The sequence below is a fragment of the Mesoplodon mirus genome (genome assembly GCF_964341445.2).
Source record: "Mesoplodon mirus genome assembly, chromosome: 15".
Classification (NCBI taxonomy): Eukaryota; Metazoa; Chordata; class Mammalia; order Artiodactyla; family Ziphiidae; genus Mesoplodon; species Mesoplodon mirus.
Genome location: NC_138991.1, coordinates 68,320,424 through 68,347,271, shown reverse-complemented (window position 1 = coordinate 68,347,271; position 26,848 = coordinate 68,320,424). Strand labels below are relative to the sequence as shown.

General features: G+C 40.5%; 1 protein-coding gene across 3 annotated transcripts; it reads right to left on the bottom strand.

Moving 5' to 3' along the window:
• Positions 1-56: 56 nt before the first annotated feature.
• Positions 57-26,848, bottom strand: NAA20 (N-alpha-acetyltransferase 20, NatB catalytic subunit). 3 transcript variants are annotated; one of them, XM_082600453.1, is made up of 6 exons: positions 26,720-26,845; positions 22,009-22,033; positions 6,549-6,639; positions 5,942-6,077; positions 1,045-1,190; positions 57-580 (listed from the first exon to the last, which is right to left on the bottom strand). In XM_082600453.1, exons 1-6 carry the CDS (start codon positions 26,770-26,772, stop codon positions 495-497), a joined length of 537 nt encoding a protein of 178 aa, XP_082456579.1. In that variant the 5' UTR covers positions 26,773-26,845; the 3' UTR covers positions 57-494. The 3 variants fall into 3 exon arrangements, with proteins under 3 accessions (XP_082456579.1, XP_082456580.1, XP_082456578.1); XM_082600454.1 differs by lacking the exon at positions 1,045-1,190 and having other exon boundaries at positions 26,720-26,848; XM_082600452.1 differs by lacking the exons at positions 22,009-22,033; positions 26,720-26,845 and adding an exon at positions 21,517-21,993 and having other exon boundaries at positions 6,549-6,615.

Below are 26,848 nucleotides of genomic sequence, written 5' to 3'. Positions count from 1 at the left end.
TCTTCAATCCTGATAACCTGAGGTTTATAAATGACCAACAAACTTCCAGAAAACACTCGAGTCAACAGTGCATTTTATTATACATCTTAGATTTACACATTTCATATATGCTTTTAAAGCTTCAATTAACAGTTCAATACAAAATAAAAAATATATATGCAGCAGTGGTTCTCAGGCACAGAATTTAGGAGGAGATTGGAGCAAGCTTTTTCCCTAGCATACCATGAATATTACATTATGAACCATAACAGTGGAATGTTTCCTTTTGACCTAGCTGCCTTTTTTGGCTGAATTTTATTACAGTGGACAGCTTTAGAAGGTATGATATTGCTAATAGGAAACAAGACTTAAGTTTATAACCTGTTTTTTTCTTGAAGTCTTTAAGAGCTAAACGATTCCCTTTTCTCCTAATAGAGCTCCAGGATCATCTAATGAAAATAATATTGTCCATAAAATATCTGGAGCATCATCAGCCTAAGAACCACTGCTCATGGTTATTCAATGTCTTCCGGCCTCACAGGATGAGGTAATGGTATGATGGATTTCTTCTCAGTGTCCCTGGAAAGTGCTTTCCTCATATCTGTTAGGAAGCAAAGTTTAATGTAAGTACCCAAATGTCAGAATATTTTATATCAAATTTAAAGTTTATAGGTTAAAAAAAAAAACTAAGAGGTTTTGTCCCCTACCCCCACTTCTATCATACTCTAAGAGAAATGTATTTATAAATGAGATTCTCAATCACGAGTACACCAAACCCCAGCTGGGATCCAGCTCTTCCTACAAATGTTCTTTTGACAGAACGTTAGTAAAATAATGTGTCTGTACCAGTAAAACAGTAATTGACAGTAACTGACCAATGGTTAGTTAATGTAAGTTAATCAGTGGCAGGTTCATAAGGGCAGGTTAAAGCAGATTTAAATATTATAGCTCAAATTTTAAATATGATTCTCTTAAGTGTATTAAAATAGCCGAGTATTTCAGTCTGTAGGATGAATGTAGACATTCGGCTTCCTCTCGGGGATACCACCCCAGAAGGGAGCTCACCATAAGCATCCTCATCGGGCTCCCCGTTGCTGGCCGAATAGTACTCTATGACGGTCCTGTACACACTGTAGCCTAACTGCTTGTACATGTTGACTGCAACTTGGTTAGACACTCTTACAAAGAGATCAACAAAAAATCCACCCTTTCTGTAATTAAAAAAAAAAAAAAAATTAGGAGAAGTCCTTGAAAATAATAATACTTACATAATTTTTAAAACTACTTTGACTTCTAGTCATAGGATGGTACCATGAAACCCTGCAGCCAATTACATCATGTTATCAATTTTTACTGCTGAGGAGGATTTATGGCAATTATTTTTCAGTACAAAAAGATAGCTGTAATGTTTCAAAATCTACAGGTTTTCTTAAAAGATAAACTTTGAAGAAAGCATTTTTTTTTACCACAATTCTGTTACCTGGCTTTAAAAAAATTACTGTGTATTTGATACTATAGTAATTGATATGTTCATTTTATCAGTTGGTCATACAATAGTCTCACCCATATGCACAAATTAAAGGTTTTGAAGAAAGCACCAATGTGGCCTTGTATAACTACAGGACACTGGTCCCAGCTCTGAAGCCCTTGGGTCCCTCTGGTCAGTGACAGCCCCTTTCTTACCCAGGCCTCCATGTCCTTCGTGTGATCACCAGCACCTTGCTGTATGCAGTAGACTTACCACCTGTTCTGGTTTAATTTCTGCTGTTTGTGAACTGAATGGAGCCATACTTTTTCTACTCTTTAGTGACTCGCCTCTCAGTCGGTACTGAGTCAGCCCCGGGGCAGCTGGCGCTTGTCCATCCTCCCTGTGTTTAGTGTGTCCCTGTATGGACACACTATGAGATGTCTGTGGTCCTATACATCATCAACTATGCTGCTACGAGTATTTTTGTTGTGTGTCTCGTGGTACAATATCTAAGGTCTGTAGGAGTGTCACTGCTGGTCAACTTTATCAGATAATGCCTGTCTCCAAGCCCACATGTGCCACCTGACACTCCCACAGGGGGTGGGGTAGACTCCACCCCACAGGGGTGGCTTGGAGCAGCTGACATTTTTATTTTTGAAAGTCTTATGATACAGTGGCATCTTGGGGCAATTTTAGCTGGCATTTCTGATTACTAACAAGGCTGATTATATTTGTGTCAGCCATTTAGATTTCTTATTCTGTATGGTCTTTATTGGTCTTTCACACATTTTTAACCCCCACCTGTAGTTCTCTGTATTCTGGATATTCAACCTTGTGTAAAGGATGGTGCAAGTCTTTTCCCCAATTTGCAAATCTTTTTCCAATTTGTGGCTTGTTATTATCCTTATGTATCACTTGATGAACACAGTTACCGCACTCTAGTGAAGTTGAATATATGAACCTTCCTTTTACAGTTATCACTTTTTAGGGCTTGAGAAGTTCTTTTTCTACCCTGAGGTCATGGAGACACTCTCCTTTGAAGGTGCTCCTAAGGGCTTTTAAAGTTTTGCTCTTCACATACAGGTTTTAATAAATATGGAATTGATCTGTGTATGATAAGGTACTAATGTGGGAAGTGCTACCATATTTATCAGAAAGTGTATCCTTCCCCACCCCTGATCTGCAGTTGCCTCCTCCAAGGTGTGTCTAAATCCATGTGTTCCTGAGTCTGTCTCAAATTCTGTCCCACTAGCCTAGACAATCACTCCCCTCACTTTTTTGTTGTTCAAGAGTGTTTGTTTTACCTCTTTTTGGCTCCTTCCATTCCCTGTAAGTTTCAGAATCAACAAGTCGCACGGAAAAGACTTGAGATTTGGGCTGCAGTTACGCTGACTCTGTGGATCAGTTACCTGTCTACTGTAGAGACGGGTAACTATGCTGCAGAGGCAGTTCCTCTCTCCACTTAGGTAGGTCATCTGTACTGTCTCTGGGTAAAGTTGTATAAACTTCAGAGAGGTCCCGCACAGCTTTGTTAGATTTCTCCTAAGGGCTTAATGTACTGATGCCAATGCAAATCGCACCCTCTTCTAAATGTTACTGTTTGTATAGAAAAGCAATTGAATTTATACTAACTTTAAATCCAACAACTTAGCTTAACTTTTATTAAAATTCTAAACATTTGTAGATTCCTTCCTGTAGGTTTTCTGTTTGTACAATCTTACCTATCCAAAATAACAGTTTTGTTTCTTCTCAATCTTATCTTTTATTTTTCTTGCTTCACTTGTATGGTAGAGGATTTCCAGTAAATTACTGAAGAGAAGCTAACTTTAGGCATCCTGTCCTGTCCCGGAAAGCATTCAGTGCATCACCACTCATATTTACAACAAGTTTTCAGTTTTTCAGGTTAAGTAAGTTTCCCCTTTCTATTGCTAACAGTTTTTATAAAGAGTTAACACTGGATTGTATCAAAGCGTTTTCTACATTTACGGAGATAAAAAATATTCTTCTTCAGCCTATTAACTGGTAGAATACATTCTAATATTAAAACAAACTTCCCCTGATATGTCATCCTTTTCATGAATTGCTGAATCCATTTTGCTAAGAATTTTCTGGGACTTTGCATCTGTCATGAGATTTTCCTTTCTCATGTCTCTTGTCAGGTTTTGTGATTGTTCCCTTTTTGTGTGTGTAAAAGTAAACTTAGTGTCATTATTTCTTAAATTGTTGGTGAAATTTGCCAGAGAAGCCATAGCTTTCTTTGTGGAAAGATTCCGGCTACTGACTGAAAAGCCTTACCGTTTACTGTCTGGCCCAGAAAAGTTTGTTGACCCCTGTTCTGTACCCTTAATCAATTTCTGATTGTCCTAACAATTAGAATGAGGCATGTTTGTATCTCTAATTATGATTTGTCTGTTTCTTCTTGTAGTTTTGTCAGTTGTTGCATTTTTACTTCGAATTTGTCACTGGGTACATAAAATTTTTAATTATTACATCTCCCTGATTAACTCTTTTCAGTATGCAGACCCTTTTTTATTCTCGTAATTACTGAACTATAATGTGACTGTTGTTAATTTAAGCATACTGTTAGAATTTGCATGATAATTTAAAAAATCTTTACTTTCGATCTTTCTGTATCTTTAACCTTTATACATATTTCCTGTAAATAGAATACAGTTCTGACAGTCTTTCATTTTTTAATGTTACTGTCCTAAGAATACGTAACATGATAAATTTTAAATGTACACTATCTTCGAGTGTAGGTATACAACATTATATTATACGTCAAACTCTAGAGCTTATTCTTCTTGCTGAACTGAAACTTTACTTGACATTTCCCCTGTCCCCAGCCACCACCATTCCACTCTTCATGAATTTAACTACTTTAGGTATCTAAGTGGAATCACGCAATATTTGTCTTCCTGTGCCTGGTTCACTTGGCATAATGTCTTTTAACTGGAGTCATTAGTTCATTAATGTCTTTTAATGTCACAATTAAAAGTCCATTAACATTTACTGTTGTATTTATGTTATATTTGGATTCACTGATACCACCTTATTTCATGCTTTTTATTTGTTTTTTGCTACTTTAGTTTCCTTTTTTCTTTTGAATTGATTTTTATTATTGTTTTTCTCTTTGGATATCATATACTGTTTCTATTTTTAGTGTACACATTTAATGTGTACATTAAAAATACATGTATATATGTACGTGTGTGTATATACGTATACACACACACACCCCTACACAAATGTAGGTCACTTAAATCTTAGCAACTATTGTAAAATAATGAAAGTTTAGAAACTGTAAGGGAAGGGAGCATAGTGGTTTTCTACTCTAAGAGATGGTCTATCCTGTATATACATTAAATCCGATGTGCAATTAGAACACAGTTCCTAACTACCTGTCAACTGTACATGATAATGCCAAATACTTGTTTTCAACAAGATATGCCATTAACCAATGTGTGTAAACTACAATCTTGCTAAAGATTTTCTCCTCTTCTGTATTCACTCTAGGAAGAATTTTTTAAGTTCTTCAGGACTAGACTTTTTCAGCTAAATTAAGAATGAGCTTAGGTTCCTCTTGCCCTTGACTTGGCTCAGTGTGTTCAGGCCATGGTTACTTCTTTAAAATGTTGCACTTTAATGGATTTAATGAAAGTAACACATAGTGAGAGTTTGACACATAAAACAGGTCTGAAAAAAAAGCCACAACGTTTGCATTTCTCAAACTCATGGAGGTGCATATTTCAAATGTTTGGGGAAAACGTAGGCAAACCTTACATGTTGGACACTGGCAAACTACTAGCATTATACAGTTCACAAATACACATCATATCACATTATATTCCTTTTGGTGATTACGAAGCCAGGCTTTTGGCAATTCCTGTGATTAAAAACCCCAGGACCACATGAAAATCAACATGAAACAAGAATGCTGGCAGTTCTGCAGAATCTGGTTCCGAGGTTTGAGAAGCCATGCAACGCCCAGCAGGTGCACACATCTCATTAGGAGGTAACCACAGTTATTTAACAATGAAATGAAAATATTTTTTTCTTCCGAATAGCTACTAGCTTGCTGGGACACAACTGCTTAAGACTACACTTTTGTTTAGCCTAGAGCACTATGAAAAAATTACTGAGATGCCAAGGACAGTGTTAACAAAGAATTTGGAAACACCTGCCACAGTGGCAAGAACACTAACGGAAACCTTGAGGGCTAGATTTTGATTCCACCAATTACCCAGCTCATAAGCCTATAGCAGGTCACTCACTTTGCCTTAGTTTTTCCTCAGTGGCCAAACAGGGACAATAATATCACTCTGAATATGTGACAGAATTGTTATAAGGACTATTAAGAGGCTGAAAATGAAATTCCTATGAAACTGCGTCATGACAGATACTCAATCTGAAGGAAAAGATCTGATACAACGTTCACCAAGAGAAAACTCAAATGGTTAGTGTTCAAAAATCATTAGCAAAGCAGGCGCCTACCTTTCTGAAATCTCCTCTAATAACTCCATAAGCTTAGCAGCCAGACCAAGGCGTCGGAATTCCGGGGCAACAGACAGAGCTGTGACGTGCCCGTGCCACTCTTCCCTCGCCACCGAGCCTTCCGCTTTGCCCATGACTGCCAATGAAAGATCACATCCAGTAACTAAACACGAGGATTTACACATACAGAAATGCTGTTGGGTACATTTTTATTACAAAGGAAACTAATGACCGAGTTCTGATCTTTAAGCAATACTTAAAAGTCATCTAGCTGATTGTTATTAATGCTTTTACTTGATATGTATTTTTAAAAATACCTACATTTCTTGTGGGTATGTATGTGTGTCATGTACACAGAACAGACAACCTACAGCTCAAATTTTTGTTAGCAATGCAGCCAAGTCTGTCTGGGTCACTGCTCTATCCCCTGGGCCTAGCATAGCACCTACAACAGAACGGATCAGAAGGGATCAGTGAGCTGTCAAATGGTTGAAAAGGAAATATGATTACGGGCATGATGATTATACTTCCAGTTCTGTGATCAGTCAAAGCCTGTATTTTAACCTCAGCTGCCTCTCCAAAAAAGTACTAGTGGTATTATACTTACTATAACCCATTAACTCTCCGCCAGGGGCCTCTGCAACAATGAAGTACTCTGGCCAGTGGGCGAGGTACTGTAAGTAAAAAGGAATCCCATACTAGAGTCTTGTTAAGGAGGATGCAGAGTAATGAATGGACACTCAGATTTCTTCATGAAAGGGATATTTTCACGTTTCCTTTAAAAAGTATACTGTTTATCCCCAGCCATATGTATGACTTCCATAATCAATTTATTAGATGAAATATTTAGGTTAAGCACTGATTTTTAAGAAAATTGCCTGAATATTTATATAAACTCAAGTGTGACTGGAGACAGTAGCAACCAACAGACAGCAGAGAACCAGGCTCCCAAGTTCTACAGTCTGTCTCCCCTGCTGCTCACACTGTGTCCAGATCCCTGCACAGCACTTTATCCATAATCACCTGACGCTCTTACTTGTTTACTGTCTCCCCTTAGAACATGTATCCCATGTTCCCTCTATCCCTGGCGCTTGGCAAACAGCACATGCTCAGTCTGTTTATTTTTCCATAATTGCACTGGGAAATTAATGACTAGTTCCTACATTAGCTTCAGCCATGGGACAGTGAAAATAACTTTAAACTTAAGTATTTCCAAAGGCTACTTAACAAACCCAGTTTTTCCCCTCCACCAATTCAAGGTCTCCATTTCTAGTAATGCAAAAGAAAAAAAAAAAGCTGACTTAAAAGTCAATGCCTGAGTACTGCTCATTACTTAACTCTTCAACCCTGGTGTCCTTGCTGACTTGTACTCAATTCCTGTCCTCCGTCTTAGTATAAGCTTGCTGATGCAGTTCTACAAGGGGACACGATCAATCATTTTTTTTTAAACTTCCTGGAAACTCTGTTCAGTGTAAATTCTTCAAACTCCTCTGAAGGACAGCCTTTATTCTGTCTCTTCAAACATAACCCTTAACATGGCAGTCGTCCAGTCTTTCTGCCATCCAGCCACTGACATCATAACCATCTCTTCTCTGGCTACTGGAGGAGCCCCCGGCTCAAGCTCATGGACCAAGAAGCCCTGGCAGGTTACTCTGAAACATGGCCTCACCTGTATTATGGGACTTTTGCCAAAAACTTTTAAGTGTAACGGGAAGCACACCACATACATTGATTTGCATCCTAATACTTTATATACAGCAAAAAGTTTTCTGTCATTCAGAATTCTTCAGAATCCTTTTACTTTTTTATAAACATGGAGAAGTCTTTAATAGGTCAACTTTTTAAATACAAATGAAAATTAAGGAGTCTGTTCTGCTTTTTCTGTTCAACTTTGTTTCTGATATGTAGCCCTGCTGTTGCATGGATCTATAGCTGATTTTTACTGCTGTTACGGACATAACTCAGGGGCTAACAAAATAACAAACATTTTCTATAAAGAGCCAGATTGGGGGGTGGGGGGGGTGGGTGATGAATTGGGAGATTGGGATTGCCATATACACTACTGACACTATGTATAAAATAGATAACTAACCAGAACCTAAAGTACAGCACAGGGAGCTCTACTCAATGCTGTGTGGTGACCTAAATGGGAAGGAAACAGAAAAAAGAGGAGGTATATATATACAACTGACTCACTTTGCTGTACACCTGAAACTAACATAACACTATAAAGCAACTATACTCCAATAAAAATAAAAAAGAAAACAAAAAAGGAGACAGACAGTAAATATTCAAGGCTGTGTGGACCATATGGCCTCTGTTGCAGCTACTCAAACTGAAAACCACAACAAAACCTAAAGGAACTTCTCCATGTGGAAAAGGCCACAGCTAGAATCAAGAAAATTACAAATGGGAAAGCTCACTGGTAAAGGCAAACAAAGATAGGAAACCATCCACACATAAATATGATATCAAAATCGGCAACCATGAGAAGATGGATGCAGGATACTGGAAATACATTAGAAATTGAGACCAGCAACTTAAAACAATCTTGTAGTTATACAGACTGCTATATCAAAACCTCATGGGAACCACAAACCAAAAATCTACCATAGATACACACACAAAAAAGAAAAAGCAATCTAAACAACACTAAAGACAGACATCAAATCACAAGAGAACAAAAGGAAAGGAAGAAAAAAGACCTTCAAAAACCCCAAACAATTAACAAAACAGCAGCAAGAACATTTATTGATAATTACCTTAAATGTAAATGGATTAAATGCTCCAACCAACAGACACATACAAAATGGGTACAAAAACAAGACCCATATATATGCAGTCTACAAGAGGACCCACTTCAGATCTAGGGACACATACAGACAAAGTGAGGGGATGGAAAAAGGTATTCCACGCAAATGGAATTCAAAAGAAAGCAGGAGTAGCAATATTCATATCAGACAAAACAAACTTTAAAGACTGTTACAAGAGACCAGGAAGGACACTACATAATGATCAAGGGATCAATCCAAGAAGAGGATGTAACAATTGTAAATATACAGGCACCCAACATAGGAGCACCTCAATACATAAGGCAAATGGTAACAGCTATAAAAAGAGAAGTCGACAGTAACACAATAATGGGGGGGGGACTTTAACACGCCACTTTCATCAGTGGACAGATCATTCAGACAGAAAATCAATCAGGAAGCACAGGCCTTAAATGACACATTAGACCAGATGGCCTTAACTGATATTTATAGAACATTGCATCCAAAAGCGGAATACACTTTCTTCTCAAGTGCACATGGAACATTCTCCAGGACATATCACAAATTGGGCCACAAATCAAGCCTCAGTAAATTTAAGAAAATTGAAATCACATCAAGCATCTTTTTCTGACCACAAAGCTATGAGATTAGAAATCAATTACAGGCAAAAAAAAAAAACTGTAAGAAAACACAAACACATGGAGGCTAAACAATATGTTACTAAATGACCAATGGATCACTGAAGAAATCAAAGAGGAAATCAACAAGTACCTAGAGACAAATGACATCAAAAACACAGCAATCCAAAACCTATGGGACACAGCAAAAGCAGTTCTAAGAGGGAAGTTTGTAGCAATACAATCTTACCTCAGAAAACAAGAAAAACTCAAGTAAACAACCTAACCTTACACCTAAAGCAACCAGAGAAAGTACAAAAAAAAAAAAACCCCAAAGTTAGTAAAAGTAAAGAAATCATAAAGATCAGAGCAGAAATAAATGAAACAGACAAAGGAAACAAAAAAGATCAATGAAACTAAAAGCTGGGTCTTTGAGAAGATAAACAAAATGGATAAACCTTTAGCCAGACTCATCAAGAAAATAAAAGGGAGAGGGCTTAAATCAATAAGATCAGAAATGAAAAAGTTACAACTGACATCACAGGAAAACAAAGAATCATAATAGACTACTACAAACAACTGTATACCAATAAAACAGACAACCTAGAAGAAATGGACAAATTCTTAGAAAGATACAACCTTCCAAGACTGAACCAGAAAAAAATACAAAATATGAATCGACTAATCACAAGTACTGAAACTGAAAGTGATTAAAAAACTTCCAACAAAGAAAAGTGCAGGACCACATGGCTTCACAGGCAAATTCTATCAACATTTAGAGAAGAGTTAACACCTATCCTGAAACTCTTCCAAAAAACTGCAGAGGAAGGAATACTCCCAAGCTCATTCTATGAGGCCATCATCACCCTGATATCAAAACCAGACAAAGATACCACAAAAAAAATTACAGCTCAATATCACTGACGAACATAAATGCAAAAATCCTCAACCAAATACTAGTAAACTGAATCCAACAATACATTAAAAGGATCATACACCATGATCAAGTGGGCTTTATCCAAGGGATGCAAGGATGCTTCAATATATGCAAATCAGTGTGATACACCACATCAACAAACTGAAGAATAAAAACCATTTGATCATCTCAATAGATGCAGAAAAAGCTTCTGACAAAATTCAACACCGATTTATGATAAGAACTCTCCAGAAAGTGGGCATAGAGGGAACTTACCTCAACATAATAAAGGCCATATATGACAAACACACAGCTAACATCATTCTCAACAGTGAAAAGCTGAGAGCATTCCATCTAAGATCAGGAACAAGGCAAAGATGTCCACTGTCACCACTTTTATTCAACATAGTTTTGGAACTCCTAGCCATGGCAATCAGAGAAAAAGAGAAATAAAAGGAATCCAAATTGGAAAAGAAGTAAAATCGTCACTGTTTGCAGATTAAATGATACCACACATAGAAAATCCTGAAGATGCTACCAGGAAACTACGAGAGCTCATCAATGATTCTGGTAAAGTTGCAGGATGCAAAATTAATACACAGAAATCTCTTCCTTTCCTGTACACTAACAATGAAAGACCAAAAAAGAGAAATTAAGGAAACAATCCCACTTACCATCATAACAAAAAGAATAAAACACCTAGGAATAAACTTACCAAGGGGACAAAAGACCTGTACTCTGAAAACTATAAGATGCTGATGAAAGAAATCAAAGATAACACAAACGGAAAGACATACCATGCTCTTTGATTGGAAGAATCAATACTGTCAAAATGACTATACTACCCAAGGCAATCAGATTCAACTACAATCCCTATCAATTAGCAATGGCATTTTTCACAGAACTAGAACCAAAAAAATTTTTAAATTTGTATGGAAACACAAAAGACCCCTAATAGCAAAAGCAATCCTGAGAATGAAAAACAGAGCTGGAGCAATCAGGCTTCCTGACTTCAGGCTATATTACAATACTACAGTCATCAAAACAATGTGGTACTGGCACAAAAACAGAAATACAAATCAATGGAACAGGATAGAAAGCCCAGAGATAAACCCACACACCTATGGTCAACTAATCTATGACAAAGGAGGCAAGAATATACAATGGAGAAAAGACAGTCTCTTCAATAAGTGAGGCTGGGAAAACTGGACAGCTACATGTAAAAGAATGAAATTAGAACCCTCCCTAACACCATACACAAAAATAAACCCAAAACAGATTAAAGACTTAAACGAAGGCCAGACACTATAAAACTTAGAGGAAAACACAGGCAAAACACTCTTTGACATAAATTGCAGCAGAATCTTCTTTGATCCACCTCCTAGAGTAATGAAAATAAAAACAAAAATAAATAAATGGGACCTAATTAAACTTAAAAGCTTCTACACAGCAAAAGAAACCATAACCAAAATGAAAACACAACCCACAGAATGGGAGAAAATATTTGCAAATGAAGCAACTGACAAGGGATTAATCTCCAAAATATACAAATAGCTCATGCATTTATATATCAAAAAAACAAACAACCCAATCAAAAAATGGGCAGAAGATCTAAATATACATTTCTCCAAAAAAAAGATGGCTAAAATGCATATTAAAAATGCTCTACATCACTAATTATTAGAGAAATGCAAATCAAAACTACAATGAGGGAGGGAGGAACCAAGATGGCAGAGTAGAAGGACGTTCTCTCACTCCCTCTTGTGAGAACACCACAATCACAGCTAGGTGCTGGACAATCATCGACAGGAAGACACTGGAACTCACCAAAAAAGATACCCCACATCCAAAGACAAAGGAAAAGCCACAATGAGACGGTAGGAGGGGCGCAATCACAATAAAATCAAATCCCATAACTGCTGGGTGGGTGACTCACAGACTGGAGAATACTTATACCACAGAAATCCACCCACTGGAGTGAAGGTTCTGAGCCCCACGTCAGGCTTCCTAACCTGGGGGTCCGGCAACAGAAGGAAGAATTCCTAGAAAATGAGACTTTGAAACCTAGTGGGATTTGACTGCAGGACTTCAAGAGGACTGGGGGAAAAAGAGACTCCACTCTTGGAGGGAACACACAAAGTAGTGTGCACGTTGGGACCCAGCGGAAGGAGCAGTGACCCCAGGGGAGACTGAACCAGACCTACCTGCTAGTGTTAGAGGGTCTCCTGCAGAGGTGGGAGGTGGCTGTGGCTCACCATGGGGACAAGGACACTGGCAAAAGTTTTGGGAAGTACTCCTTGTCGTGAGCCCTCCCAGAGTCTGTCATTAGCCCCAGCAAAGAGCCCAGGTAGACTCCAGTGTTGGGGTGCCTCAGGCCAAACAACCAACAGGGAGGGAACCCAGCCCCACCCATCAGCAGTCAGGAGGATTAAAGTTTTACTGAGCTCTGCCCAACAGAGCAACAGTCAGCTCTACACACCACCAGTCCCTCCCACCAGGAAACTTACACAAGCCTCTTAAGATAGCCTCATCCACCAGAGGGCAGACAACAGAAGCAAGAACTACAATCCTGCAGCCTGTGGAACAGAAACCACATTCACAGAAAGACAGACAAGATGAAAAGGCAGAGGGCTATGTGCCAGATGAAAGAACAAGATAAAACCCCAGAAAAACAACTAAATGAAGTGGAGATAGGCAACCTTCCAGGAAAAGAATTCAGAATAATGATAGTGACGATGATCTAGAACCTCGGAAAAAGAATGGAGGCTGAGATCAAGAAGATGCAAGAAATGTTTAACAAAGACTTGGAAGAATTAAAGAACAAACAAACAGACATGAACAATACAATAACTGAAATGAAAATTACACTAGAAGGAATCAATAGGAGAATAACTGAGGCAGAAGAACAGATAAGTGACCTGGAAGACAGAATGGTGGAATTCACTGTTGTGGAACAGAATAAAGAAAAACGAATGAAAAGAAATGAAGACAGCCTAAGAGACCTCTGGGACAACATTAAACGCAACAACATTCACATTACAGGGGTCCCAGAAGGAGAAGAGAGAAAGGACCCAAGACAGTATTTGAAGAGATTATAGTCAAAAACTTCCCCAACATGGGAAAGGAAATAGCCACCCAAGTCCAGGAAGCACAGCGAGTCCCATACAGGATAAACCCAAGGAGAAACATGCCAAGATACATAGTTATCAAATTGGCAAAAATTAAAGACAAAAATTATTGAAAGTAGCAAGGGAAAAACAACAAAAACATACAAGGGAACTCCCATAAGGTTAACAGCTGATTTCTCAGCAGAAACTCTACAAACCAGAAGGGAGTGGCATGATATACTTAAAGTGATGAAAGGGAAGAACCTACAACCAAGATTACTCTACCTGGCAAGGATCTCATTCAGATTCGATGGAGAAATCAAAAGCTTTACAGACAAGCAAAAGCTAAGAGAATTCAACACCACCAAACCAGCTCCACAACAAATGCTAAAGGAACTTCTCTAAGTGGGAAACACAAGAAGAAAAGGACCTACAAAAACAAACCCAAAACAATTAAGAAAATGGTCATAGGAACATACATATTGATAATTACCTTAAATGTGAATGGATTAAATGCTCCAACCAAAAGACACAGGCTTGCTGAATGGATACAAAAACAAGACCCATATGTATGCTGTCTACAAGATACCCACTTCAGACCTAGGGACACATACAGACTGCAAGTGAGGGGATGGAAAAAGATATTCCACGCAAATGAAAATCAAAAGAAAACTGGACTAGCAATACTCATATCAGATAAAACAGACTTTAAAATAAAGAATGTTATAAGAGACAAGGAAGGACACTACATAATGATCAAGGGATCAATCCAAGAAGAATATATAACAATTATATATGCACCCAACATAGGAGCACCTTAATACATAAGGCAACTGCTAACAGCTATAAAAGAGGAAATCGACAGTAACACAATAGTGGAGGACTTTAACACCTCACTTACACCAATGGACAGATCATCCAAAATGAAAGTAAATAAGGAAACAGAAGCTTTAAATGACACAATAGACCAGATAGATTTAACTGATATTTATAGGACATTCCAACCAAAAACAGCAGATTACACTTTTTTCTCAAGTGTGCATGGAACATTCTCCAGGACAGATCACATACTGGGCCACAAATCAAGCCTCAGTAAATTTAAGAAAATTGAAATCGTATCAGGCATCTTTTCTGACCACAACTCTATGAGATTAGAAATGAATTATAGGGATTATAGGGAAAAATACGTAAAAAACACAAACGTATGGAGGCTAAACAATACATTACTAAATAACCAAGAGATCACTGAAGAAATCAAAGAGGAAATCAAAAAATACCTAGAGACAAATGACAATGAAAACACGACAATCCAAAACCTATGGGATGCAGCAAAAGCAGTTCTAAGAGGGAAGTTTATAGCTATACAAGCCTACCCCAAGAAACAAGAAAAATCTCAAAAAATCTAACCTTATATTTAAAGGAACTAGAGAAAGAAGAAAAAAACCAAAGTTAGCAGAACGAAAGAAATCATGAAGATCAGAGCAGAAATAAATGAAACAGAAACAAAACAAGAGCAAAGATCAATAAAACTAACAGCTGGTTCCCTGAGAAGATAAAATTGATAAACCATTAGCCAGACTCATCAAGAGAAAGAGGGAGAGGACTCAAATCAATAAACTTAGAAATGCAAAAGGAGAAGTTACAATAGACGCTGCAGAAATACAAAGCATCCTGATAGACTACTACAAGCAACTCTATACCAATAAAATGGACAACCTGGAAGAAATGGACAAATTCTTAGAAAGGTATAACCTTCCAAGATTGAACCAGGAAGAAATAGAAAATACGAACAGACCAATCACAAGTAATGAAATTGAAACTGTGATTAAAAATCTTCCAACAAACAGAAGTCCAAGACCAGATGGCTTCACAGGTAAATTCTATCAAACATTTAGAGAAGAGCTAACCCCCATCCTTCTCAAACTCTTCCCAAAAATTGCAGAGGAAGGAACACTCCCAAACTCATTCTATGAGGTCACCATCACCCTGATACCAAAACCAGACAAATATACTACAAAAAAAGAAAATTACAGACCAATATCACTGATGAATATAGATGCAAAACTCCTCAACAAAATACTAGCAAACAGAATCCAACAACAGATTAAAAGGATCATACATTATGATCAAGTGGGATTTATCCCAGGGATGCAAGGATTCTTCAATATACGCAAATCAATCAATGTGATACACCATATTAACAAACTGAAGAATAAAAACCATATGATCATCTCAACAGATGCAGAAAAAGCTTTTGACAAAATTCAGCACCCATTTATGATAAAAAGTCTCCAGAAAGTGGGCATAGAGGGAACCTACCTCAACATAATAAAGGCCATATATGACAAACCCACAGCAAACATCATTCTCGATAGTGAAAAACTGAAAGCATTTCCTCTAAGATCAGGAGCAAGACCAGGAGGTCCACTCTAACCACTATTATTCAACACAGTTTTGGAAGTCATAGCCACAGCAATCAGAGAAGAAAAAGAAAAGGAATACAAATTGGAAAAGAAGAAGTAAAACTCACTGTTTGCAGATGACATGATACTATACGTAGAGAATCCTAAAAATGCCACCAGAAAACGACTAGAGCTAATCAATGAATTTGGTAAAGTTGCAGGACACAAAATTAATGCACAGAAATCTCTTGCATTCCTATACACTAATGATGAAAAATCTGAAAGAGAAATTAAGGAAACACTCCCATTTACCACTGCAACAAAAAGAGAAAAATACCTAAGAATAAACCTACCTAGGGAGACAATAGACTTGTATGCAGAAAACTATAGGACACTGATGAAAGAAATTAAAGATGATACCAACAGATGGAGAGATACACCATGTTCTTGGATTGGAAGAATCAATATTGTGAAAATGACTATACTACCCAAAGCAATCTACAGATTCAATGCAATCCCTATCAAATTACCAATGGCATTTTTTACAGAACTAGAACAAAACATCTTAAAATTTGTATGGAGACACAAAAGACCCCGAATAGCCAAACCCGTCTTGAGGGGAAAAAAATGGAGCTGGAGGAATCAGACTCCCTGACTTCAGACTATACTACAAAGCTACAGTAATCAAGACAATATGGTACTGGCACAAAAACAGAAACACAGATCAATGGAACAAGATAGAAAGCCCAGAGATAAACCCACGCACCTATGGTCAACTAATCTATGACAAAGGAGGCAAGGATATAGAATAGACAAAAGACAGTCTCTTCAATAAGTGGTGCTGCAAAAACTGGACAGCTACATGTAAAAGAATGAAATTAGAACACTCCCTAACACCATACACACAAATAAACTCAATGGATTTGAGACCTAAATGTAAGACTGGACACTATAAAACTCTTAAGAGGAAAACATAGGAAGAACACTCTTTGATATAAATCACAGGAAGATCTGTTTTGATCCACCTCCTAGAGTAATGGAAATAAAAACAAAAATAAACAAATGGGACCTAATGAAACTTAAAAGCTTTTGCACAGCAAAGGAAACCATAAACAAGACGAAAAGACAACCCTCAGAATGGGAGAAAACGTTTGCAAACGAATCAACGGACAAAGGATTAATCTCCAAAATATATAAACAGCTCATGCAGCTCAATATTAAAAAAGCAACCAACCAGGGCTTCCCTCGTGGCGCGGTGGTTGAGAGTCCACCTGCCGATCCAGGGGACACGGGTTCGTGCCCCAGTCCGGGAATATCCCACATGCCACGGAGCGGCTGGGCCCGTGAGCCATGGCCGCAGAGCCTGCGCGTCCGGAGCCTGTGCTCCACAACGGGAGAGGCCACAAAAGTGAGAGGCACGCGTACTGCAAAACAAACAAACAACCCAATCCAACAATGGGCAGACCTAAATAGACATTTCTCCAAAGACATACAGATGGCCAAGAAGTACACGAAAAGCTGCTCAACATCACTAATTATAAGAGAAATGCAAATCAAAACTACAATGAGTTATCGCCTCACACCAGTTAGAATAGGCATCATCAAAAAATCTACAAACAACAAATGCTAGAGAGGGTGTGGAGAAAAAGGGAACCCTCTTGCACTGTTGGTGGGAATGTAAATTGATACAGCCACTATGGAGAACAGTACAGAGGTTCCTTAAAAAACTAAAAATAGAACTACCATATGACCCAGCAATCCCACTAATGGGCATATACCCTGAGAAAACCATAATTCAGAAAGACACATGCACCCCAATGTTCACTGCAGCACTGTTTACAATAGCCAGGTCATGGAAGCAACCTAAATGCCCACTGACAGACGAATGGATAAAGAAGATGTCGTACATATATACAATGGAATATTAGCCATAAAAAGGAAAGAAATAGGGTAATTTGTTGAGACGTGGATGGATCTAGAGACTGTCATACAGAGTGAAGTAAGTCAGAAAGAGAAAAACAAATATTGTATATTAACGCATGTATGTGGAACCTAGAAAAATGGTACAGATGAACAGGTCTGCAGGGCAGAAGTTGAGACACAGATGTAGAGAACAAATGTATGGACACCAAGGGGGGAAAACCGTGGTGGGGTGGGGATGGTGGTGTGCTGAATTGGGCGATTTGGACTGACATGTATACACTGATGTGTATAAAATTGATGACTAATAAGAACCTGCTGTATAAAAAAATAAAATAAAATTCAAAAATTAAAAAAACAACTAATACTAAAGCTTTCTTTGGGTTATTTGTATGGAGATATGTTAATATAAATGTTTCAGACATTACATGAAATTCCTAAAAATCTTATATGTTCTGGTATAAGTCATAATTCTAGTTATTATTTTAAAATGTATATCTCAGAAATAACTAAATTTCCTTGTCAATTGCATTATTATGAACTTTCATCAAATCTTTAACTGTGGTCATTTTTAAGTCTTCTGTCACTTACAGACAGTTCTGGGTGTACTCTGATGCTTTTGCAAAAATGTTCCTATAAAGGGTTTCATCTTCAAGTAATTCATGGAAAAGACTGACAAGTACAGGTTTCTGGAACTGACTATACTGCTGAACTGAATAAGCATTTTCAGAACTCTAATGGAAAACTGATGAATTCAAAAAAGTGCTAACAAAAGATCAAGATGAAAAAAAATTAATTACATGGGACTGAGTGAACTGATGATGATGATTACAATTTTTGTGACTTTCTGTTTGAAACATTGTTGGTTCTTCTGTGCTTTGTTTTTCCAGATTTAAAAAAACTTTTTTTCTCTTTAAAAAAAAAATACAATGAGATATCATCTCACACTGGTCAGAATGGCCATCATCAAAAAATCTACAAACAACAGGGGCTTCCCTGGTGGCGCAGTGGTTGAGAGTCCGCCTGCCAATGCAGGGGACGCAGGTTCGTGCCCCGGTCCAGGAAGATCCCACATGCCGCGGAGTGGCTGGGCCCGTGAGCTATGGCCACTGAGCCTGCGCGTCCGGAGCCTGTGCTCCAAAACGGGAGAGGCCACAGCAGAGAGAGGCTCACATACTGCCAAAAAAAAAAAAAAAAAAATCTACAAACAATGCTGGAGAGGGTGTGGAGAAAAGGGAACCCTCCTGCACTGTTGCTGAGAATGTAAATTGATACAGCCACTATGGAGAACAGTATGGAGGTTCCTTAAAAAACTAAAAATAGAAGTACCATATGACCCAGCAATCCCACTACTGGGCATATACTCTGAGAAAACCATAATTCAAGAAGAGTCATGTACCAAAATGTTCATCACAGCACTATTTACAATAGCCAGGACATGGAAGCAACCTAAGTGTCCATCAACAGATGAATGGATAAAGAAGATGTGGCACATATATATAATGGAATATTACTCAGCCATAAAAAGAAACAAAATTGAGTTACTTGTAGTGAGGTGGATGGACCTAGAGTCTGTCATACAGACTGAAGTAAGTCAGAAGGAGAAAAACAAATACCGTATGCTAGCACACATATACAAAATCTAAAAAAGAAAAAAAAACTACAATGAGATATCATCTCACACTGGTCAGAATGGCCATCATCAAAAAGTCTACAAACAAATGCTGGATAGAGTGTGGACAAAAGGGAACATTCCTACACTGTTGGTGGGAATGTAAATTGGTACAACCACTATGAGAACAGTATGGAGGTTCCTTAAAAAACTAAAAATAGAACTACCATATGACCCAGCAATCCCACTACTGGGCATTTATCAGGAGAAAACTATAATTTTAAAAGATGCACCCCAATGTTCACTGCAGCACTGTTTACAATAGCCAAGACATGGAAGCAACCTAAATGTCCATTGACAAAGGAATGGATAAAGAAGATATGGTATACATATATACAGTGGAATACTACTCAGCCAAAAAAAAGAAAATAATGCCATTTTCAACAACATGGATGGACCCAGAGATTATCAGACTAAATAAGTCAGACAAAGACAAATATCATGATATCACTGATATGTGGAGTCTAATTAAAAAACGGATACAAATGAACTTATTTACAAAACAGAAACAGGCTTACAGATATCAAAAACAAACTTATGGTTACCAAAGGGGAAACGTGGAGGGGAGGGGGGGATAAATCAGGAGTTTAGGATTAACATACACACACTACTGTATATAAGATAGGTAACCAATAAGGACCTACTGTATAGCACAGGGAACTTTACTCAGTATTCTGTGATAACCTGTAGGAGAAAAGACTGAAAAATAATGAATATATGTATAACTGAATCACTTTGCTGTACACCTGAAACACAACACTGTAAATCAATTATACTCCAATAAAATTTTTTAAAAAACGGCACAAAACAGAAAAAAAAATCGTTATTCTAGCTATTCACTTCCTGTCAGTTTTAGATATTAAAAAAAATTTGCTTCCATTCTTTCAACTTTTTAGTTTTATGCATGATGTTCTTTAAGTAGATATTCATGTTTTAAGTATTCAATTAAAAATATTTTCTTCATTTCTACTGCTAGTGTACAGAAATGCTACTGATTTTTCGAAACTTGATCTTGGTTCTAACATTGCTGAACTCGCTTATTCTTAATATGTTGTTCTTTTTTCTAGATAGATGACTGTATTATCAATTATAAATAATGACAGTTTTATTTCTCCCTTTCTTATCCTTATACTTTCTTTCACTTCCTTCTTCTTTCCAATACCTTTGGTCAGTTCCTCTGGAACTATGTTAACGTGCAGTAGTGACAGTAGGCATTCTCATCTTACACCCAATCTTAAAGAGAACGAATCTAAATTCTCACTTACCTATAATGCTTACTGAAGGTTTTTAATATCAAACCTTTACCAAATTAAGAAAGGTTCTTCTATTTCTAGCTTGTTGTGCATTCTTACCATAAAAAACTACTGAACTTACACAACATTGTAAATCAACTATATGTCAATTTAAAAGAAAAAACTGAAAACCCAGGAGAAGAGCACAGACAGTATGTCCATTATCCACCATGGCTGTGTCCAGTAAAGCTTGATTTACAAAAACAGGCAGTGGGCCAAACCTGGCCCATGCGCATTACTGTGCCAACCCGCCATAACTATTTATTATCTTCAGCTTCCAGGAAATTGAATTACTAGGTATTACATTACCAAAGTGCCTTCCAGAAAGACTAGCATTTACTCTGTCACTCGCAGTTTATGAGACTGCTCCCCTCACCTCACCTTCATCAGCCTTGAGTTTTATCACTGCTTGAAATCTTTGGTAATTTGATAGATAAAACATGGTATCTCATTTTGGTTTTAAGCTGCATGTCTTTTAACTGGTGAGACCGAACTCTTTTTAATATTTTCATAGCATCCTATATGCCCTCTGTGTTAAATTAATACTACCCTCCTACCCTGCAGTGGACATGGCACATAACCCCAAAGTGCAGCTCTGTGTTTCACGCTTCTGAGCATGTGGGGGTCGTCTGTTAGGGTCAGAGGACCCTCACTTCACACATCTTTACCCGTGTCTCTAGTGGGGAGCATGAGGAATACTGCTAATGTTAGCCAAAGTCCTTTTTTCACTTTAGCAACATGCCCCAATATAAATCAGGCTCATTCCAGACTCTGTTCTAGATAGGCAGGTATGGCACGAGGCAGGGGTCCACAGGATGCAGAAGGCTGCGTGGCACCTCCCAGAGGTACCCCTGGGAGTCTGGGAAGGACGCACTCACCTTCCCCTCTGTTGATCGATCCTCCTGCCAGGAACATGGCTGAGATGCGGTACGCTCTGGGAGCCACCTGGACAGGAAGCCAGAAACTCCCGGGAACGGGAGAGTGGTTCCACTGCAGAGCCCGGTCGCTGGGGATGTCACAGAGCCACCAGGACTGCTCGTCCACTCTAGACTCATTCACATCAGCCAGGAATAGCCCCTCCTGCTGAAGTCACCGCTTTCTGCTGCTCACAGCTATGCTTACTACTGAGGGGCAGGGGATTGTACTGTTCTTGATTTATGAGGTCATATTAGCAGGTTGTCAACAGGTGTAAGATAACTCTTGTTCCCAGATTTTTAGTGTTTTTTATTTTCAATTGCTTTCAATGTTGCTTATGTTTCCTGACCTCCAAGTTTTAAACATGTTTGGTACTCAAGTCTATTTTTTTCCTTTTGATCCTCTATTTTCCTTATTCTTAGTAAGCCTTCATTTAACTTTTTAAAAAAGGATACAGTTTCTGTAAGTGGATCCAAGTTACTAAAAGAAACAAGAGAAATGTCAACAGTAAGCAGTGTTTACAAAACCAGTTTAAATAAGGAGACTACAACTAAAAATAACACGCACAGGGAAAACAAAACGTGTTAAATCCACAACTTTAAAACCAACTTCAGGGCTTCCCTGGTGGCGCAGTGGTTGAGAGTCCGCCTGCCGATGCAGGGGACGCGGGTTCATGCCCCGGTCCGGGAAGATCCCACATGCCGCGAAGCGGCGAAGCGGCTGGGCCCGTGAGCCATGGCCGCTGAGCCTGCGCGTCCGGAGCCTGTGCTCCGCAACGGAAGAGGCCACAGCAGTAAGAGGCCCGCGTACCACAAAAAAAAAAAAACAAACAAAAAAACAACTTTACAGCTAAGAAAGATGGTTTAATTTACCTCGTGACCATAATGAGCTATCATCACAGCCACTATAAAGACATCTGTACATTTTCATTTAACTGCTTCTTCTTTACAAATTACTTTATAGTTAATATATCATCAAAACCTTCCTTTTTTTTCTTCCTTTGGCTGCACCAAGTGGCTTGTGGGTTCTTAGTTCCGGACCAGGGACTGGACCCGGGCCCGAAGCAGTGGCAGCACCGAGTCTTCACCACCGGACTGCCAGGGAAGTCCCTAAAACCTTCAATTTACTAAATGGCAGTAAACTGTTACCGGAACTGGGGACCAAGCTGGTGTGTCAATCACAGATGGGGGTAGTAACCCTAGCTCTGCAGCATCTGACAAGCACCCTCCCTGCCAATTCCTCCTCCTCCCTCCCTCCCCGCCCCAAATGTGGGCCGTCTCACCACTCAGGCTTCTGCTCACCACTCTTCTACATTTCTGCCCCCCACCGCCCCCATTCCCATACTTTCAATTTTGTTCTCAGAGGAAAGCTCCTGATCTGGCTCTGGAGCTGCTGAGCGCGTGCCACGCCAGCGTATCCGATCACAACACTCCCAAATCAGCATTTCTTAAATGCACACCTGCCTCTGTCTACAAAGAACTCTGCCCCTTACTTTCCTATTCAATTAATGGAACCAATATTTTGCCAGACCCCAAAACAGCTACCTTCAACTCTTCCTCTTGCACAGTCAAACTCTTCTTTTGGACCCTTAACAATGCAAACAGTCACACTGCATTTCTGGAGACCAGCAGTTCTTAGAATCCCTTTACACTCAAAAATTACTGAAGACCCCAAGAACTTTTGTTTATGTGGGTTACATCTATTGACATTTAAATGTTTAAAACATTCATTTACAAAATAAATTATACATTAATATGAAATAACTTTTTTTTAAACCAAAAAAGTCACTATTTTCAAAAACAAAAATTTAGTGACAAGAATGGCATTGTTTTAACAATTTTACAGATCTTTTTAATGTCTGGTTTAATAGAAGGCAGCTGATTTCTCATTTCTGTGCCTGTTATGCTTACTATTACATGATCACAAACCTTGAAAACTCCACTGTGCACTTGTGAGAGAATGAGAATGAAAAAGGCAAAAAAAAAACAAAAACAAACAAAAACCCCAAAACAAAACCCTTAGTATTATCATGAAAATGGCTTGCAGAACCCCCAAAACAATCTTGAGGCGCCCCTGGCCACACCTGGAGAATCACTAATCCATGTGGGACTCACTACCCCCTGCTTCTCAGGACTACTCTATACCCTCTCCAGTCTCCTCAACGCTCCCCCTTCCACCTCAGCTGCTTCCAATTTCAAGAAGAAACAGCAGTAAGAAGAAAGCTTCACCAAGGTCCCACCACCGCCCCACCCACCCTAAGCCTCTGCGCCCACACTCCACCTGCTCTCCTGGACCCAGGCCTGGAGGCCTGGTGAGCAGATGCCCCCACCTCTCGGGACCCAGGACTCCGCTCCCCTGAAAGAAATGTATAAACGTGCTGCCCACTTAGCCACCGGCAGACTTGACACAGTTCAGGGCTCCGTCCTCCTGAAATGCTGTCCTCTCTCAGACTCCAGACCCACCATCAGGTTTTCCTCCCACCTCACAGGGCCACTGTGTCTCCTTTAACATGTGATGCTCTGGGGCACATTCCTGGAACCTCGTTTTTCCCGTCCACGCTCACTCATCACTGATGTCACCTAGCCACCTGGTTTTTTGTGTTTGTTTTTATTTGGCTGCACTGGGTGTTAGCTGCAGCACCAAGGGATCTCAGTTGCCGCGTGTGGGATTTCAGTTGCGGCATGCAGGATCTAGTTCCGTGACCAGGGATCAAACCCGGGCCCCCTGCATTGGGAGTGTGGAGTCTTAACCACTGGACTGCCAGAGGAGTCCCTAGCCACCTGGTTTTAATGCCACCCATATGGTGTTGACCCCGAAATTTCTATCTTTAGCCCAGACCTAAACTTGAGACTCCCGTGTCCGGATGCCCAGCCGACTTCTCCACCTGGGTGTCTGAGCGCCCTTGGCGGAGACCCACGTCCTATGCTGGCCTCTCTGAGGTCGAACCCTTTGACTCCGATCAGACCTGGTGTTCTCACACTCCCACACTCACTGTTCCAGAACCGCTGCCGCCGCCTCCTCCTCCTCCTCCGAAACAGGAATCTGTGCGTGTGCCCGTGCCACTCCCTCTGCCTGGAAGTCTCCCGCCCACAGGGCCCACGGGCTCCCTCCCCTCCAGGTCTTTCTGCAGTGACACCTCACCCAAAGCCGAATCCCCACTCACCCTATTTCCCTTTCCAGCTCACATTTTTTCCTTTGTACTGAACGCTAAGTTCTATCTTACTCTCCCCTCTACACTGTAAATTCCAGGAATTCCCTGGCGGTCCAGTGGTTATGACTCTAACTCCCCCAACTTGGCTCTCACTGCCGAGGGTCCGAGTTCAATCCCTGGTCAGGGAACTAAGATGCCACAAGCCGCACAGTGCACCCAATTTAAATAAGTAAACCGTAAATTCCATAAAGATAACATTTTTTTTCTGTTTTGTTCACTACTGTCTCTTCAGCACTGGTACACGATACGCATAAAACATTTTGCCAAGAATAAAATATTCGTTATTTTAACTGCAACGTTTCTACATCCATTGCTTCTTTCAGTGACTACCGCAACACCCTACTCCAGTGATTCTCGGAGTTCTTGATGGAAGTGCCCTAATCAAAGTGAGAAGTAGGAGAAAACGAGGAGGGAGAGGAGTTCCCCTATTGGCATATTCTGAAGAAGACTTCACAAGCTACATGATTCCCGGAAATCAAATGTTTTGTTATAAATACATGGTCACGCTTGTTTTCCTTCTACTCTATTCATTTTCGTATAAAAACGTTGGCCCTTCCTAGGTCTTCGGTTAAAACTGGTTCTCCAACAGGCTCTGCCGCATCTATTCTTGAAGCTTCAAGGCACACTGTCACCTTCCAGGGCCTGGGCTTCCCAAACCCAAGCTTTTGTCAAGTCATCATCTCCCGGCCACTGCCAAGACCACCTAAATGGCTCACACCTGACTGGTATACCTCTTCCAGCCGGCCCGCGGCACACAGCTCTGTGGTGGCGAGCTCAGGCTCCTGGGCGGCCGGGAACATGCATTTCCAAAAAGTTCCCGGTGCTCACGGACCACTGTAAGAACCACGCGCCTGGAGCCAATCTCCTTGATCAGTCTCCGTGCTCTGCCCACTCCCACGCAGGGCTCTACCACCTGGGCCATTCCCCTGCGCTCTCAGGACCTTAGTTTACTCACACCGAAACTGGGGGTGAGAAGAGCAGCTACTTCACCGAACTGTCAGGAGGAAATGGGTTCCTCCAGTGCCAGGCACAGCGAGCCCTCAACAGTCGCTGCTCCGACTGGGAGAGGCCCCACAGAAAGTTCCCCCAATAGTAGAGCAGAAGTCCAGTCTCACCAGTTTCTCTGACCGCTGAGTTACAGAAACCCGCTCCTACCATCACTCACCTCCCAGGTGTCGGCCACGCCCGCACCTGCTTCCTCCTCCAGAACCTCCTTCCTCACCCCTGTCAACACTTACCCATCTTCCAAGGCTCAGCCCCTCTTTGAATGTTTCCAGCCACCTCATCTCAAGTTCTTTCCATCCTCCTGACACTTGAATATGAACTCTCTGGTCCTTAGTTTTCACATAACTGCCCCGGGGTGTTTAAACTGGGTCTGGGATTGGTGGGTGCATGGATGGATGGGTGGGTGGACAGAAATGTGATGAAGCCAATGTAGCGAAGTGTTAACGGTAGAGTCCAGCTGATAGTCTACACGTGTTCACGGTAAAATTCTATCAACTTGTTAAGTGTTCAGGAACTTTCATAATAAAACTTAAAAAAAAAAAAAAAGGTACCTGCAAGACACAGTCCTTGACTTAACTCGGACGAAGGAACGTGCATACCCTGGGCCTCCCGCAACAGTACCCCCGCCGGGATGCGCAGCAACAGAAACGAGACGCGCAAACCCGCCGGGCCCTGGAAGGGGCCACAGTGCTACCCCGCGCGGATACAAGGTAATTCGCCACTACGGCCCCCGCCCGGAGGGGAACGCGGGCCGGAGCCGGGGGTCAGAGCCGGGCCGGCACCCCCCGCCCCGCCCGGCGCTCCGAGAAGCGCCCACACCGCGCGCAGAGCTGCGAGGAGACGGCCGCCCGGCCAAGGTCAGCGGGGCGTCCGCACGTCCGCCCGGCCCCCTCCCCCCACGGCCCCGGGGACGCGCCGGCGGCAGCTGGGCCCGGGCAACCCTCACTCACATGTTGTTGAAGCGGAACAGGTCGTCGCACGTGAAGGCCCGGAGAGTGGTCATCGCGCCGCCACTTCGGAAGCCTGCTCGCTGCTACTCGGCGCCCGCCCCACCGGAAGTTGTCTGGCGCGCGGCAGTC